The sequence below is a fragment of the Bipolaris maydis genome (assembly GCF_028858645.1).
Source record: "Bipolaris maydis strain C4 unplaced genomic scaffold PSV08scaffold_5, whole genome shotgun sequence".
NCBI lineage: Eukaryota > Fungi > Ascomycota > Dothideomycetes > Pleosporales > Pleosporaceae > Bipolaris > Bipolaris maydis.
The window spans coordinates 1,235,503-1,251,675 of NW_027093861.1; the positions used below are offsets into that span (position 1 = coordinate 1,235,503).

At 53.2% G+C, this 16,173-nt stretch overlaps 5 protein-coding genes across 5 annotated transcripts; 3 read left to right on the forward strand and 2 right to left on the reverse strand.

The window, feature by feature from the left end:
* Positions 1-478: 478 nt before the first annotated feature.
* On the reverse strand, positions 479-2,735 carry PSV08DRAFT_400950 (uncharacterized protein). The gene is made up of 5 exons (XM_014226666.1): positions 2,463-2,735; positions 2,194-2,363; positions 1,963-2,089; positions 1,534-1,911; positions 479-1,484 (listed from the first exon to the last, which is right to left on the reverse strand). The coding sequence occupies exons 1-5, from the start codon at positions 2,685-2,687 to the stop codon at positions 522-524; spliced, it is 1,863 nt and encodes a 620-aa protein (XP_014082141.1). The 5' UTR covers positions 2,688-2,735; the 3' UTR covers positions 479-521.
* Positions 2,736-4,784: 2,049 nt separating this feature from the next.
* On the forward strand, positions 4,785-6,315 carry PSV08DRAFT_370201 (uncharacterized protein; the record flags this gene model as incomplete). The annotated part of the gene is made up of 5 exons (XM_014226665.1): positions 4,785-4,911; positions 4,964-5,131; positions 5,187-5,302; positions 5,359-5,639; positions 5,694-6,315. 5 exons carry the CDS (start codon positions 4,785-4,787, stop codon positions 6,313-6,315), a joined length of 1,314 nt encoding a protein of 437 aa, XP_014082140.1.
* Positions 6,316-7,335: 1,020 nt separating this feature from the next.
* PSV08DRAFT_408966 (vacuolar sorting-associated 45) lies at positions 7,336-12,764 on the reverse strand. The gene is made up of 9 exons (XM_066093812.1): positions 12,596-12,764; positions 12,477-12,541; positions 12,295-12,425; positions 10,842-12,241; positions 9,606-10,154; positions 9,011-9,532; positions 7,801-8,959; positions 7,631-7,731; positions 7,336-7,558 (listed from the first exon to the last, which is right to left on the reverse strand). Exons 1-9 carry the CDS (start codon positions 12,710-12,712, stop codon positions 7,526-7,528), a joined length of 4,077 nt encoding a protein of 1,358 aa, XP_065949334.1. The 5' UTR covers positions 12,713-12,764; the 3' UTR covers positions 7,336-7,525.
* A 594-nt stretch (positions 12,765-13,358) lies between these two features.
* PSV08DRAFT_288188 (uncharacterized protein) lies at positions 13,359-14,703 on the forward strand. Its single transcript, XM_014226662.2, has 2 exons — positions 13,359-13,452; positions 13,506-14,703. The coding sequence occupies exons 1-2, from the start codon at positions 13,436-13,438 to the stop codon at positions 14,548-14,550; spliced, it is 1,062 nt and encodes a 353-aa protein (XP_014082137.1). The 5' UTR covers positions 13,359-13,435; the 3' UTR covers positions 14,551-14,703.
* Positions 14,684-15,685, forward strand: PSV08DRAFT_36998 (uncharacterized protein). Its single transcript, XM_014226661.2, has one exon. It carries the CDS (start codon positions 14,816-14,818, stop codon positions 15,647-15,649), a length of 834 nt encoding a protein of 277 aa, XP_014082136.1. The 5' UTR covers positions 14,684-14,815; the 3' UTR covers positions 15,650-15,685.
* Positions 15,686-16,173: the final 488 nt, after the last annotated feature.

Sequence of the window (16,173 nt, forward strand, 5' to 3'; positions counted from 1 at the left end):
ATCCCCCGCCCTCTCTCTCTCTCTCTCTTTCTCTCTCCACATATGCAGGAAAGAAGATACAAGCCTCGTCTGACAAAAACCCATATACCAGCGTTACGCATAGAACAAGGAGAAAAAGCCGCAACTTCGCAACATGGGTATCCATTGTTTACTTTTTTTTTCTTCTCTCTATTCTTCTACTTTTCCATCTCCCTCTGCTTCGTTTCTTGCCTCCACACAAACACACACGCACATGTATATTTATGTAACCCCCCCCCCCCAAATCTCACCCACTTTCCAACCTAGCCCATCACCCCACCTCAAAACCCAAACCACGCCATTCGCACGATAAAGGTAAAAAAAGAAAACGAAAACAGGGAAGGGGGTATGTCATTATTGCTTACACATGGCAAAAGTAGCATATAACTGTCCACCCGAGCAGAAAAAGCAACAAAAATAGATAAAACAAGGAGCAGTTTGTCTTTACCCTGCGGGGAAGAAAAGACAACGACGGAGGGAAAAAAAAGGGCTGCTAATAATGTCTATTGCGTTGCTGGAACCTCGATATTCATGGCTGTTGGGTCTCCTGGCATTTGGGGCTTTGATGCTTCTTCGGGTGCGCTGTATGGAGGGGTTGGTGCAGAGAAGAAGCCACTGTCTGGTTTGGATGCGGCATCTGAGTTGGCGACGGACGATTCTTGTGACTTGGGGATGACGGGTGCCATGTCGAACTGCTGTGGTGTTGAGAGACCGTTCACTGACGAAGGGGCTTCCGGTTGCACTGTCGATGCTGATGGCTCAAGGCGAGGCGTAGTATCCTGCTGCAGTGATTGTAGCGGTTGTGCTTTGGAAACTGGCGCGGCATCTTGACTTGCACCGTTGGCCATGGTTGTGTCGTTGTCTTGGGCGTCAGAGCCTGGCTTACGGTAACGGAGGGTAACCATCAAGCTTGGCTCGTCGTCTTCTTCCTCAGAGTCATCAGCATCGGCGTCATCTTCATCGTCGTCAAGGTCCATCTGATCAGGTTCTTCTTCGTCGTCGTCTCCCCCATCCCACGACGTTGCATCCTCGTCATCTTCTGAATCCATCGCCCGGTTCAAGGTACGCTCGTTGATTGCACCTCTATTCGCAGCCCGTGCGGCCCGACCATGGCCTGATTGCGGCTCCTCTGATACATCTGATCGCACATAGTCACCAGTCGCAGGTGATGGGTGATCTGTGACTTGTCCACTATGGAGCTTTTCTCCATACAGGCCGGTTGCACGAGATCGTACCTGGCGACCGCTTGCAGTGACAGTTGGACCAGAGGGTGCAGCAGGAGTGTCGCGACCCGATTGCCGCCCGGACCTACGCACAGAGAGGTTGTCTGAGTCAAATTCATCCTCTTCGTCGAATGTATATCGCTGGCGCTTGCCACGGGTGCGGCCTTCGTACAAGGAGAAGCCAGGTTCTGGGCGCGTGAAGGCGTCTTTGCGTTGGCGTGTGTATTCACGTCGCTTTCGTTTCTGTCATGTCATTAGTATGAGTGGAGTATATGGTTGATGTACAACATACGACTTCGGAAGCCTCAAACCGTGGGACAGCGTTGAGCATGCGCTCGCTTAGTGCCTTTGCTTCTTTGTGACCGTCGACCTCTTCTAGTTTCTTCGCTAGTGCCTGCACTTGTTCGATGGAACCAGCTACGCTGATCCATTGGACCTTTCTTAGTTTGGGATCTGTTTCGCGGTAGACACGGAAATGGGTATCATTTTGCCCCTCGACTAGGTAGTACCGCCGCTTATCGCCGTCACGGCCCCAGGCCTGCACTGACAAGGGGATATTTGTGTCTTGCCGGTCTTTGGTAGTCCGTGACTTGTAGGCCGTATTGATCATGTTCTTGACCTGCTCGTTTTGGTTGAGACTCCATAGACACAGCGAGTGGAGGAGGGTTATCTAGGGCGCTCGTCAGCATACGACAGCAAAAGGGACTCGAAGAGTGCTCACCCGCTCTACCGGTGTCATAGTATTGAAGCTGCGACCACCGCTAAGGGGGTTGGTGGTCCACTTGGTAGGCCATTGCGATCTCTGGGTTTGGATGGCTTCTTCGAGAGCCCGACCATAGTGACCTTTTCTACAGAGAACAAGCACGTCAGTATGCGTGCTATGTCATTGCGTGCGCAGCAAGTGGGCGACCGAGAAATGGGTATTGGGGACGGGCGAGAGGGCTGGACTAACTCGACAGGTTTCTTGCGATTGAGGACAAGGCCAAGCAGGGAACACAGCAGACCCTCGACATCGGCCGATGGAGTGTGTTCGGCAACGCCTGATTCAATGTCCTGTGGGCCGACATGGGGGGAGCCGCGGGGGAAGGCTTCGTTGAAGCGCGAACGAAACATGACAATGAACTGTGGCACATGGGATTAGTTTTGGCTTGAGGGAGAAATGGGTCGCGATTGCGACGCAACACGGCGCGTCTGGACGCGACTGACGCGTCCAATACATACAGCAATGTCTGGATTGTCCTCTGGCACCGGCTCGTGGGGTGGAGAGGGCTCCCGTTTCCTCGGGGGTGGAGAAGGCGAGCGATGCTTGAAGAAAGTCAAGATGGTGCCATTCTTCTTTCTCTTTTTCTGAGGCGCAGGCTTTGTCGCCACTGCCTGTGTGACCTGGACGTCCATTTCATCGTCGGTAGGAGGCGCAGAAGACAGGGAAGAGTCCGAGTCGGCCATGGTTGCTGGGGGTGGTGGTGGTGGTTGATGTTGTTAGTTGGTGGTGGTGGGAGTTGCGGCTGCGGTAGCGGGCTGGGGAGAGGAACTGCGAATAGAGCAAGGTTAGGGACGCATGAGGTAATGCCAGTCGGCTAGCACAAAGGATCGTCTCAAATAAATCTCCCTCGCTGGGCTAATCAAGACAATGGGCAATCTCACGTACAAGTGCTCTTTGCGATGCATCAAGTTTTTAACAACGAGGGGCGCGCATACCGCATTTCTCTACGACGCAAAGTTCCGACAGCAAACATATCATTGGCCTATATAATGTTCTCGTCAAAGCGCGGCTCTCGACTTTTTCTAGGCATTCTACATGTTGCGTGCACCAACACAAGTCTACTCCCACCACCGCTTCACCGCTTCAACACTCGCTTTTGCTTCGGCCATGTCCCAATCATGCATACTGCGGCGCTGGTCCACCCACTCGTCTGGATTAAACATGTGTGCAAGATAATGACAGATGTTGGTTGGTGTTTCATTGCCATAGACTGCCACGACGACGGATGGTTGAGGAGAGTAAAAAAGGGGCTCATTGCACAGGAGATGTGGGCGCGCCGGCCAAGCAAGACTGGCGATGCATGCGCATACTACGCGATGACTGTTTTGACGTTGGTGGGTGCCATGTGAGGCTCAAATGCATAGGTCCGTCTCTTTGCCCAAGTTTGGACATGTCAACCTCATTTCGCATTCTTGTGCATGCTTTGATGCAAGTGGCCATGACGATTGGGGGCAGCGGTAGCGTTCCAGACAAGGTGGACGAGGTTAGTGTGTGATGCGGGTACGGAAAGGTATGTGCAGACTTGTTTGTGGTCCATGTGGGGTTAGTCTGGGTGAGTGTTCAGATGCAGCGCATCGGCTGTGAGGGTTTGGTCACACATGGGTGGGGGAAGGTGATGCGAGAAGGGTGTCGGTGTGGTGTCGAACTGGTTGAAGACCAAGGCGCGGTTGAGGTTGGGTGGTCGGTTTGGCGCTTGCTGAGTCACGTGCAGTGGACATGCCATTAGGAGAGGAATTGCACCACTGCGAGCCGGCGAGGTGTGTCCTGGAAATGGCCTGGCTCTGTGAGACGGGATCAGTGCAGCGTATCTATGTGCACATGTGTGTGCACATATATCAAGAAACACGTGAGAAGCAGAGACAGCACTGCACATACATGTACAAGTATGTGTATGGCTATAGGCAAACGACGTCACAGTGCACCGCAGCCTAGCGAGGAGGGCCATGCCATGGGCTGCAGACAAGACGGCGTATTCTACAAGCACGAGGATGATGGCATCAGCAGCGGAAGGCTGGCTCGAGATAGGAAGGCGACAGCGATAGCGGACAAGCCGCTGCATGGCTGCATGGCGGAGAGTGTGGACGCGCCCTGGGAGGACCAAGACAGGCCGTGGCGGCGCGTGGGAGGAGACAATGAGAGCATCCACGGCAAGACGAGACGGCTAGGGATGGGAGACGGGGGGTGGAGAGTGCAGTGGGCGAGTGAAACGCAGGTGTAGCAGAGGGCGAGGTGGTTGCGCAGCACACGCTCTGCCCAGCGTCCGATGAAGTCCTGGCCACCCCAACCAACCAGCCATTTGGGGGGTTAGTGGGCCATTCGTCGTCGCCGCCGCCGCCCCCCCGCAGTACGACCAGGGCTGGACTGCACGCTGGCTGGCCCAGCAGAGGGGAACGGCTGGTTGGCCCTCGTAGTAGGAATTATTATCTGCCCGTCCAGCCCAGCCCGTCCAGCCATCCTGCCATCCATCCATCCATCCATCCATATACTACGACTCACTGCCGCTCCTTGCTCGTCAATTTACGCCCGCCTGCTGTCCGTCCTCCGTTTGTCCCTCCCTTTCATCTCCCCCCCCCCAAACACTCTCTCCCCCGCCCACTCGCCCTCGTTTCGCTGCAGACTGATCGCCACCCCCATCCCGGCTCTATCTTTGGGTGCACGCGCAATCCGCACCCCTGCACACGGCCCAGCACTTACTCTCACCACCCACCGCCTCCCCGCCTCGCCATTCTGCTGCTCATTCCTTCCACTCTGGCCACTTGTACCCTCGCTGCACTGCAACCATGAACATCAACAAGAAATTCGACCGCCTCAAGCAATGGACAAACGAGAAGATGGGCGCCGAGGCCCGTACAGGCCTGTCCGAGGAGTTCAAGGCCCTCGAGGTGGAGATGAACCTGCGCCATGAAGGTATGCATGCTTGCTGCCCTCGCCCCACGCCATGCTGACCTCCCCTTCCTAGGCATGGACAAGATGCACGCCGCCATGGCCATCTACGTCAAGTCGCTCTCCAGGCGCGCAGAGGGCGCCGACAAGGAGAAGCAGCTTCCAGGTGGCCATCTGGGCTCCTCCATGGTCTCCCACGGCGAGGACTTTGAGCCAGACTCGGAATTCGGCACCTGCCTATCATGTACGCCCTCGCCTCACTCGCTCTTTCCTGCCTTCCTCCTGCTAACCCCAACCAGCTCTGGGTCGAGCAAACGAGCGTCTGGCTAGAGTTCAAGAGACGTATATACAGAGCGCCACTTCCACATGGCTCGAGGGTCTTGACCGCTCTCTGGTCCAGATGAAAGAGTACCAGGTACGTCGCCATCTCGAAGCCATGTCATTCTTCTCACATGAGCTAATCGCATCCAGGCTACCCGTAAGAAGCTCGAGCAACGTCGCCTGGCCTATGACACCTCACTCTCAAAGATGCAAAAGACCAAAAAGGAAGATTTCCGCATGGAGGAAGAGCTCCGTTCGCAAAAGGCAAAATACGAGGAGACTAGCGAGGAGGTCTTCCGAAGGATGCAGGACATCAAGGAATCAGAAGTCGACATGGTCCAAGACCTCACCGCTTTCCTCGAGGCAGAGCTGAGCTACTACGATCGCTGTCGTGAGATCTTGCTCAATGTCAAGCGCGAGTGGCCTGTCCAGTAAGCAAATACTGATCAGCAGGGCGACCAATACAGAGCTGACACAATGCACAGGGACCTTAGGGCAACCCCATCCCGTCCCTCGCGCTCCCGGTCCAATACCGCCCACGGTTACGCCGAACGTTTCAACCCGGTCGAGGAAGAGCCGGAACCTGAGGTGCCACGAATGACGATTCCCAAACTGACCAAACAGCGAAGTCGCTCCCCAGGCCCTAGCCCCTCCCAGAGTACCTATGCTCTGCGTCCTTCTATTAGCCGCACCTCGACGTACGATGATTCCAACAGCTACCGCGACGACTCGCCGGCTCGCAAACTGTCTCGCGCGCCTACCGAATCCTCCGTCATATCCGCTGGTCGTAGTAACCTTCGTCCTGTCCGCCAGACTAGCAGCAACCAGCAAAACACCTTTGGTGATGATTATGACGACGACTATGCGCCATCAAATGGAAGTGGGCACAGACGCGACAGGTCACCGCCTAGCCCCGACACCACTTCGTCCATAGGCAGCGGGCGCGGTAACGTCGTGTCTCGGGCTGCAAGCTGGACGGCGGCGGAACAGGGCGGCACCGCTAAAAAGGCTCCTCCCCCACCACCCCCATCGAGGTCCAAGAAGCCGCCGCCACCTCCACCGATGAAGCGAAGCACCTTGAGCGAATCTCAAGTGACGCGCTACTAGTATCCTTGATGAAGTCTAGTTTGATCTTGTTTCGCATATCTGTCTTGTTCCTTGCTGACGCGGCATGTGGATTACACCGACTTGGTAGTATTTCGTCATTCAACGCTACACTAGACATGTCTTCACTGCGTTTGGTCGGGAAGGAGAGCAAAGCAATTGAAGAGAAGAAAAAAAGGATTGACTGGGAAGAGGTTGGGATCATTTTCTTCATTGTCATGGAAGACTGCAGTGCAGTCTTCGGCGTACTAGGGCGTATTTAATACTTGTTCTTTTTTTTTTCCACTTCTCAAATTCTCCTCTAGTCTTTGATTGTGTACATGTGTTTTTGGTAAACTCTAGTTCCCCCAATTTTTTCTCTCTCTTTTACTACAGTCTCTCTGCCTTCGTTTCGTTGGTTATAAGTGCAAACAAATAAAACGTTATAAACGGGGAGTGGGTTAGGGGGTGCGGGGGCGCGCGTTTTTTAGAGCCAAGGTCACGCAATGGGTTGGGTTGGGTTAGGTTTTCTCTAAATACGACATTTTTCCAAAAAAAAAAATACTTAGAGTTTTGACATGACGTGCATAAATCCTTTCTCTTTCACACTATTCATTTACTTACTTTTAACGCCCTTTCCCTTTCCCCCCTTTTTCTCGTTCTTGCTCCTTATTTCTAGAAATACAATTTGGCCATTCAAGTGCAATTAGTGTGTGTGTGTGTGTGTGTGTGTGTGTGTGTGTGTGTGTTTTTAATCCGAGAAAATCACCTAACCTCGGAGCCCCAGCGTCGTCATCGCGTGTGGATTGTGGAGCGACCGGACCGGGGGGGGGGAACTATTCATAGATTTGGCGCTAGTTATGTACTCTTATCCGGATACGATACGAAAGGGTCTTGTTGCTGTTGCAGGGGTGCTGGAGGAGCCCGGCCCCCTCTCTGTCTGTCCCTCGCTCGGAGGCAAGGAGATAAAAATATGTATACTTGTGGAACATGTGAGATTTACATAAACCTTGTGTCTCACGAAGAGCAAGTTAAAATGGTCTATTTTTGGGGAATTCAAGTGTGTATCTTTTATGTGTGTGTGTTTGTTGAATGTGGTAGGATAATGACATGTATCTCTCTTCCTTACTCTTTTTTTTACGTTGGTTGGTCTAATAAGTCTTTCCAATGGACAAACGGGCATCAACATCAACTCGGTAAAAAATCTTCGCTCTTGACATGATCATCATCATCATCATTGCTGCTGCGTTGGAAAATTCCAGTTTTCCTAGTTGAATGTATTAGTAAATAGTAAATCAAGAAAAAAAGGAAGGGGGGGAGGGGGGGACAACAAACTTACCCATTGCTGCAACCCTCCATTCGGACTCGCAGTCCCAAACTCATTGTGATGAGTGGCCGGATCAACAGGCACAAAAATGGCACCGCCTGTATCTTGTGCTCCTGCAGCTCCCATGCCAGCCCACACGTCAAACTCGTCTTGTACACTGCCATTTACACCACCGCTGCCACCGCCATTGCTGCCACCGCCATTCAAACTCCCTAATATACTGTCAAAATCCACATTCAACCCGTCTAGCGTCCCGGTGGTAGGCGTCCGCTGCAGCTGCCCGTGAAGATGCGACGATGATGACGTAGACTGCGTGTGTTGGTGGCCCCCACCGCCAAAACTGGGACTTGTGACGGAGCCTCCAAACGATGTTAGAGGTTGCAGCGTAGGGTGTTGCTGGGGCGCAATCTGTTGGCGTTTCTTGTCGAACCCCTTCATCACGTAAAACGCTTCCAAGTTCTCCTTGACTGTGAACAAAAGGTCCGAGCAACGCTCTCGCACCCCGACGCCATAGCAGTGACCGAAAATGTGATCAATAATCGTGGCCATACGCTCCTTACGGGGGAGATCGGGCGTGCGGTAGAGCTCTGTCAGGAGGAGAAGCACGGCGTGGTATTGCTGGTAGGTTGTGGAATACCAGGCCCATGGAGCAAGAGATGGCAACGTGTCGAGCGTTGCGCCAATCTCTAGTGTCGTCAGAGCAGCTGTAAGGAGTACGTCGCGTAGGCGATTTTCAGACTCGGATCGTGGCTGCAGCGAAGTTTGAGGCAGATGGCGGTAGAGAAGCATCGAGTCGCAGCGGGACATGAGTAGCGTGGCAACAAGGCCCGCGTAACGCTGAATGGGGACATTTGCATCGAGGTATTGCAGGTACTTGGACTGGATCTGGCGTTTCTTTGCTTCTACCCGAGCACGTAGATCGTGCAGCGTAATGTGCTTGCGATCCATTTCGATTCTACCGCGGAAGATGAGACGATGAATCTCATTGCACTCATACCTGATGAGCGATAACGTTACGTCTGTCCAGCCATTTCTCGAAGTAGGATTCTGCTGCCAGCTCGAACTGCCAAACTCAAAGACGTCATCGTCGACGTTCAACGGCAAGGCAATGTCAAAATCGTCTGATCGGATAGATGGATGGGGACCTTGGGCCTCTGCCGTCTTGAAATCCAAGAAACATATCTGGTACCATAATAAGGATCGAACGTGCCGTTGAAGAGGAGTTAGGCTGTTGGCTGAACTATGGCTCATACGATGGATACCTATGCATTGTGCTAAGCGAACAAGTGCGCCCACTACAACAGACGTCGCCCGAGATATCTGGGCTCGACAAAGTGGTATCTATCATTGTCAACAAACGTTCGACGCTGCAGTTACAGATCAACGACATACCAAGTAAATGGTCAAAGCTTGCAAAGTGCGTATGTTGGACGTCTTGGCCCAATTGGCGCGTAGCAGCGCTCGTTCCGTGGCCTTTTGCAGCCTCAAGAACAAATCTTCTTTTGTGATGCCAAACTGCGACTTTGCCTGTAAAGGCGAAACGGATGCAGCTGCGGCCATGCATACGGCCAGAATCAAAGCAGTACACGAGTTCTGGTTCGGGTTGCCAATCTCAAGATTCATCCAGAAGCGCTCAAACAGGCGCTTGAAGGATGGCAGATGCAGAACATGGGCGAGCGGACTGACTGCCTGGGCATATCGCTGGAACAAGGCGTCTGCCTCCATCTTGGTTGGTAGCTGTGGAGGATCTACATCGTCGTGCTGATGAAGAGACAATGAGCCACCTAGTAGCAAGTTCAAGGAGGGAGCAAGTGAGGGCATCTGCTCGGCTGATAAGAGGGCCGATGACTGTGTTGCCCGCTGGCCTGCGACTGATGAAGACTGGGTGAAGCCCTCGGACAAAAGCTTGCCAAGCTGCACAGCATTTCAGTTTGTGTTCAGGAAGCAGAAAAAGGAGCAAAAAAAAACAGAAAGAGGTAGACAATACCTCTTCAGCATACTGGGGACGGAAGAAGCCAGTGACATTTTCGCAGATGATCATCCTCCCGATGCGAATGGTGAGATCGGTGGCGATCTGGTCCTCGTCGTCGTTTTCATCCTCGTAGACGTCGTCCTGCGTCTCCTCGGGCTCTGCGGGCAGACGCTCCCAGGCGTCTGTCTCGGGCTCGACATCCTGCTGGTAGGCCTCCCACTCGTAGTCTCGCGGCGGAGTGCCGGGGGTGGTGGTGTCGACGGAATTTGCGTTTTCATGGCCGTCGGGCAGGCTTGCACTACTTTGGGTGCGCACGGGGAGGTTCTTTGTCCAGTCTGGGACGGTGACGGCGGCAGCAGCCTTGCTCTGGGCGCGCTCGCGCTGCTCCCTCTCTTTCTTGCGCGCCACGCTCTCAGGGACGGTGATGAAGACACACTCGCGGCCAAAGGCGGTGCAGTTTTGGCAGGGGTGCGTCTTTGAGCATCGCGACTTACGTGTGCGGCACTCGACGCACGAGTTGATGGGGCGTGGATTTCTCCGGCGGACCACACGAGACTGCAAGACCTGTGCTTGTTCTGGCATGTCTCACGATCGTCATGTTTGCGCCATGGGGTCGGGGGTGGGAGGGTGGCTGAGGTGATGGAGAGGAGAGGAGTCGGGAGTCGGCCCGCCGTCGACCCCGGCCGTCGTGTGTGTGTGTTCGTTCAGCCTTGTCGGACGACTGACCTGCCCGGCTGCGACAGGCCAAGAGCAGACTTTTCGCCGCCTTGTGCGCCCATGCAAGGTACCAGCCAGGCGAACACCAGGCTTGCACCCCTCGACACCCTCCTTAGTCTACACCCGACCCTCTGCATGGCGCCGCCGCGCGACCGCCCATGCACTCAGACGCCCTCGTGCGTGCTTCACTTGACTGCGGGGCACGCCTCATCGCCAGGCGCGCCGGCATGGCATCTGTTGGGCACCGCTGTCGGCCTAGACATGCATGCGGCATCCATACTACGTCCTAGGGACAGACATACATACATACATACATGCATACATACATACATAGGCCGGCTCCTCCTACCGCTCGCCTCAACGCCAGACGCCATGATCCTTGCCGGCCCAGCCCAATAGTACATGCTGCTTTTATCGCGCAAACCCAGCCCAACGCTGTCCTTGCAGCCGACGGCCTGCCCTCCATCATCTCCCCAGCTCGCGCTTGATCCGCGCCGCAGCTGATGTCGGAGCCGGCTCAGGCCACGAGTCGACAGCATCCTCGACTTCCTCCAAGAACGACGTGCTGTTGTGCACCGTCGTGCCCCCAAGCACAACGCGAACCCCCGGCGAGCTGGCATTGACCTGCGCCACCATCTTGGCCTCTTCATATGTCGTCCCCCCTACCATGAAGATGATGATGTCCTGCGGCTTGTCCTTGGTCGACCCCCCACCCTCCACAAACGGGTACACTTGCTGGCTCAAGCGGCCTTTGATCAGGTCCTGCAGCGTCGCTTCCAAGCGGGGCGAGTGCTGCGTGTAGACATTCTCCACGCCCTTTAGGCCTTTTAGTCGGTCTCGTGCACCGCCAAAGAAGGAGCCGGCCTGGAACAAATCAGGGACGCCCCCCGCCCCAGTCGTGACTTGCAGCGAGTCGTGATAAGCCATGAGCTTTGTGATCACGTTGATGCGCTGCCGCGACAGGCCTCCCGCGACAGCAAGCAGATCGAGCAGCATAGCTGTCGAGTTGGAAGACGTCTTGGAATACCGCAACGCGTAAATGGCAACAAGCCGCAGCTTGTTGTTGGCTGGCACATTCGGATCCTGTATTATCTTCTGTAGTGACTTGACGTCGTTGGAATGGTTGTCTGTGCATGCCAGACTTTGCTCCAGCTCACTAATGTCCAGTAGACTCTCCTCTCCAACCCGCCTGCTCAGCTCTCCAACCAGTGTGACGTGTTTTGTGACATTACTCGAGAGCTTGCGGAACTCTGGAAAGTCTTCGATGAAGCGCTTCATATCTGCTATAGAGTCGAGCTTCTGAGACCCTTGCTGCTTGGATGCAAACTGCTCGACATACTCCTTGGCGTTCTGACCCAAATCACCAAAGTTGAGATACATGTTCTTTTTGAAAAAGGGGTCTTGTTCTTGCGATAGCACGATTTCCTTGAGCTCGGGCCGTATGTCCGGCACGTCGCGCAAGTCAACCCTTCCGTTGTGTATGCCGAGCAGTTCGTGTACCATTGCCTGGTACGTCCATTGCGTCAGCAGTGGTGTGACGGGGTCGTCCCTCCGGTCGACTATCAGGAGAATGGGCGGTGTGTCTGTCTTGCGGAAATCGAACAACTGATCCTCTTGGGTCATGTGGTATCGGACCTCGGTCGCTAGCTTCTTCACAAGCAGACTGTTCTTTTGATACCTGATCAACGGCTTCTTCTTGAGCGCCAATAGAAGTGCCATGACAGCCTCCGTTGATCGCTGTAACGAATCTTGGTTCCAGGCATCTGGGCTGGTGCTCCATATGCGGTGGTCGGGAAAGCCGAGGCCAAGGGACATTAGATCGGGGTTGATTACGAGGAAGTCTGCGAAATATTCCTGGACAGCACGTACAACCTCATGGTCGTCTGCTTCGGCAAGACGCTCGAGAGAGGACTTCTTGATAATGTTGCTAAAGTCTATTGGTGTCAACAATTGCCCCGTGGGCTTGGGCCCCACGTAGGAAACGCACATATATTGTATTCGCCGTACTTGGGTTCTCGCAGCTCTTCGATCAGGCTCTGGATGGACTCGGGCGAGGGCCGTACGAAGCATAAGCAGCGGAGATGTCGCATCTTCTCGCGATTCTGGTTGTCCAGACGGCTACCGCAGCATTAGCCATGTATCGCGTCATGGGTCGTGGGGGAGCGGTACTCGGTAAGGTAGACCTCATGGTTGAGGAGGGCGGACTGCGTCGTCGCTGTGGACAGAATCGAGACCTATGCCATGTAAGCTTCTACCACGCAGCTACTCGGCAGAGCAGACAAACCCACAGTCTCGTTGTCGAGCAGGAGGATCTTCATCTTGGCCGCGGAGGTGCCGGTTGCCGCACTGTCCCCGGCTGACACCATCTTGGTGATATAGCCGGAGACGGCCTGAATGACGTCCATGAGGGCGAGTGCTTGTTCTTCGCGGTTTAAAGAGGCTCTGATTAATCTTCACGTCGCCGTTTAGCAAAGTCGTGGTGTTGCACGCTCTTCCATGGTGACGCGGTTGTGGCTCAAGCTAGGACGTGGCTTGAGCGCAACCCCTCAGGTACGTAGGTACGTATAATACAGTACAGGACTCAGTACACTATGCATGGACACTGCAGCCAACGACCCCCACCAACATCCCCTTCGGCATTCTCTCGGACCACAGAACAAGTACATGGAAGTCCCTAGAAACAGAATCTGTTTTTTGCGTCATATCATGCATTGCGCGATCTCTTCTTGGGATAGAATGCACCTTGGACAAGGTGTACGCAAGCAGGCGTAGTAGACCCCACCACCACATTGCATTGGGCACTTCACTGCCATCATGGGACACTACCATTCCATCTCCTCCTGTCTCCATATCTCCCCCACGGAGGATTTGATATGCATGCAGACCAAGATATTACAAAGACACCAGGTGCATTTTTTCAGCTGTAGGTACGTAGTAAGCAAATTGCTCGTAATCTGCTTGATAATCAACGAGGAGTTCACGCTAGAAACCCACGAATCGGTGACGTCCAAGAAAGCTATATAAGCCTGACTGCAACATGAATTCATCAACACACATCCAATACCTACATCCATCCTCCTCCTTTGATACTTGCCTTACACGGTACAAGCACTACAGAGCTATTCAACATGCCAAAACTCTTCATGTATTTACCATGCTCGTGAGCTTGACATGAAATGCGTACTGACAAACCTCAAGCACTGGCGCAACCGGCTACATTGGAGGCGACGCCCTCTATGCCATTGCAAACACCTACCCTGATCTCGAGATTACCGCCCTAGTCCGCAATAGCGACAAAGGCGCCAAAGTCGCTGCACAATACCCCAAGACTCGCCTCGTCTATGGTACGCTAGACAGCACTGATCTCCTTTCCGAGGAAGCTTCCAATGCAGACATTGTTCTTCATTGTGCTGATTGCGACCACCTGGCTTCTGCCCAGGCACTGGTTGCTGGCCTTGCTCGCAGTGGGCGAAAGTCGTATCTCATCCACACCTCTGGCACCGGCATCCTTTCATTTGCCGATTTTGGAGAGAATACGTACGGTATTACCCGAGAAAAGGTCTTTGATGATTGGGACAATATCACTGAAGTTACTTCACTCCCGGATACCGCTGTCCATCGCAACGTTGACAAGGTTATCCTGGGATCCCACGAGGCATCGTCGGGCAACATCCAATCGGCCATTGTTTGCCCTCCCTGTATCTATGGACCAGGGCGCGGTCCTGACAACAAGCGCAGTGTGCAAGCGTACGACATGACTGCGGCCACATTGAAACGAATGAAAGGTTTCGTCGTAGGAGAGGGAAAGAATCGATGGACCCAGGTGCACGTCCAAGATCTCAGCGAACTATTTCTCGCTCTTGTAACAGCGGCTCTGTCGCCTGATGGCGGCAAGGCCACCTGGAACCAGGAAGGATACTACTTTGCAGAGAACGGAGAATTCTGCTGGGGTGACATCGGACGCAAGATTGCCGACATTGCCTTCAAGAACAAACTCATCAACCATGAAGGAATTGATAATGTGAGCAAAGAAGAAGCGGATCAAATGAGACCATTCGGTAGTTACCTCTGGGGCACCAACTCCCGTTGCAAGGCTATCAGAGCTAAGAAGCTGCTTGGATGGACGCCTAAACAAAAGAGTCTCTTTGACCTCTTGCCAGAGATTATCGATGATGAAGCCAAGCTGCTGGGTCGTACCCGGCAGCACGCTGAGGAGGCGGCTGAAGGGCGCATTCTAAAGTAGATGTAACTAGTGCAGAATAGTCGAAATTGTTCAAGTTCTCAAGACTTTAGTTTCGGTTAGGTGAGTGTGTCTAGCGTACTCGCATTCCCACTACGACTCCTCACCATGACATGAGCCTCGGCAAAGCCGTTCGAACTTACGTCATGCATTTCAACCTCCAAATGTTGTGTCTTCTCCAACCTCTTGAATCTGGATCCCCGCAACTTCATTTGTGCACATGTAATATTTGAAGCTATTCTTAACAAACACATACATATGTATCAAAATGCCTCTCTGCACGCTACACTTACTCGCGCTCCACACCACACCAAATTCCGTCTTAACATTTCTTTCCACGCTCAAAGCAACCGATGTCTCGCCTCTAGTCGTATCCCGTGTCGTCCGCTGGATCATTCTCCCAACTAAGCTCTCAACCGAACACCTTCTCGCTCGAAACATCCACTGGGACCTCCTCCTCGTTTTGCCCTCCACAGACGTTCTGCCATCAAATCTCACCAACCTTATCGAGCATCACTGGAGCGTAACAGCCGGTGTACCCTCGCGCTTAGTAAACAACTTCGCCTCAAAGAACACCAAACTTCTACACCCAGATCCCCAGACTGTACCCATGCTTCAGCAAGATGTTAACGAGAAAACGACGCAATCGAGCCAAAGTTTGGAACTGAGCGACGAATTGAATATGTGGATTCAATCCTTTGTAAACAGCGATTCCAAAGAAGCCAAAGGTGCAGTCTCAATGTTCAATCTGCTTGCTTTCAACCCTGGCATGAAAGAGGAATATCTCAAGTACGGCTCTGCGTTTGCACGTTCCATTGGTTCCAGGCATGGCGGAGACGCAAAGATAGTCGGAAATGTCACACATGTCAATGGCGAACCCATCAACAGAATATCCGCAGGCAGCAACAATGATTGGGATGAGATTGCACTAGCGCATTACCCCAGTATACTGCATTTCAGAGACATGCTGGTTAGTGAGGATTATCAAGTGGTCAACAAGAGACATCGTGTGCCCAGTCTGAAAGATACGTGTATCTTGATGACGAGTGAGATTGCGGTGGAACGGACGTTGGAGGAGGGCGTGGGAAAGGCACGGTTGTAGGTGTGTAATGAGGATTGCAGGAGGTTTGATCAGCCATCTTATATACTCATCAAATTACACAGACCTTTAACTGCAAAAGCGCTGTATTGCTCTATACACCCATGCGAGATGCTATGACCTTCGGGGACACCTTTATCTCCGGCCTCCGAGAGCACCACCACCTCCGGGAGCACCACCGCCTCCGGGAAAACCATCTGCACTCCATCACCGGAACGCCTTCCGTTATGCAATACCTTGCATGCTCAATTTACATAGTGCTTGATCGCGTGTTACACAGTTAAGTTATGAAACGCATTGATAGGGGCACGCCCAACTTGAAATATTAGTGCTCCCCTATACCAAGAAATGCCAGCATCTGTTCCTCCGAAAGACGAGAGGGAATTTCACCAAGTTAGAGCCGGCTCGGATCAAGGAAAAATCTGGACCCGAAACTACCTTGCAGATCACTTTCACACCTGGCGAATAATATGGGGTCCGTTGCAAAGTAGTTCATGCCAGATTAGTTGATTTTCTATACCAAAAAT

Excerpts from the sequence above, each read along its gene's own strand:
- PSV08DRAFT_400950 (XM_014226666.1), bottom strand. The coding sequence starts at position 2,687 with ATGGCCGACTCGGACTCTTCCCTGTCTTCTGCGCCTCCTACCGACGAT. Across the intron at positions 2,364-2,462 it reads AGGACAATCCAGACATTGCT|TTCATTGTCATGTTTCGTTC; the intron begins GTATGTATTGGA and ends CATGTGCCACAG. Across the intron at positions 1,912-1,962 it reads CTATGACACCGGTAGAGCGG|ATAACCCTCCTCCACTCGCT; the intron begins GTGAGCACTCTT and ends CGAGCGCCCTAG.
- PSV08DRAFT_408966 (XM_066093812.1), bottom strand. The coding sequence starts at position 12,712 with ATGGACGTCATTCAGGCCGTCTCCGGCTATATCACCAAGATGGTGTCA. Across the intron at positions 10,155-10,841 it reads TGGAGGAAGTCGAGGATGCT|GTCTTGCAGTCTCGTGTGGT; the intron begins GTCGACTCGTGG and ends GAACAAGCACAG. Across the intron at positions 9,533-9,605 it reads GTCCCCAGTATGCTGAAGAG|CTTGGCAAGCTTTTGTCCGA; the intron begins GTATTGTCTACC and ends AATGCTGTGCAG.
- PSV08DRAFT_36998 (XM_014226661.2), top strand. The coding sequence starts at position 14,816 with ATGCCTCTCTGCACGCTACACTTACTCGCGCTCCACACCACACCAAAT.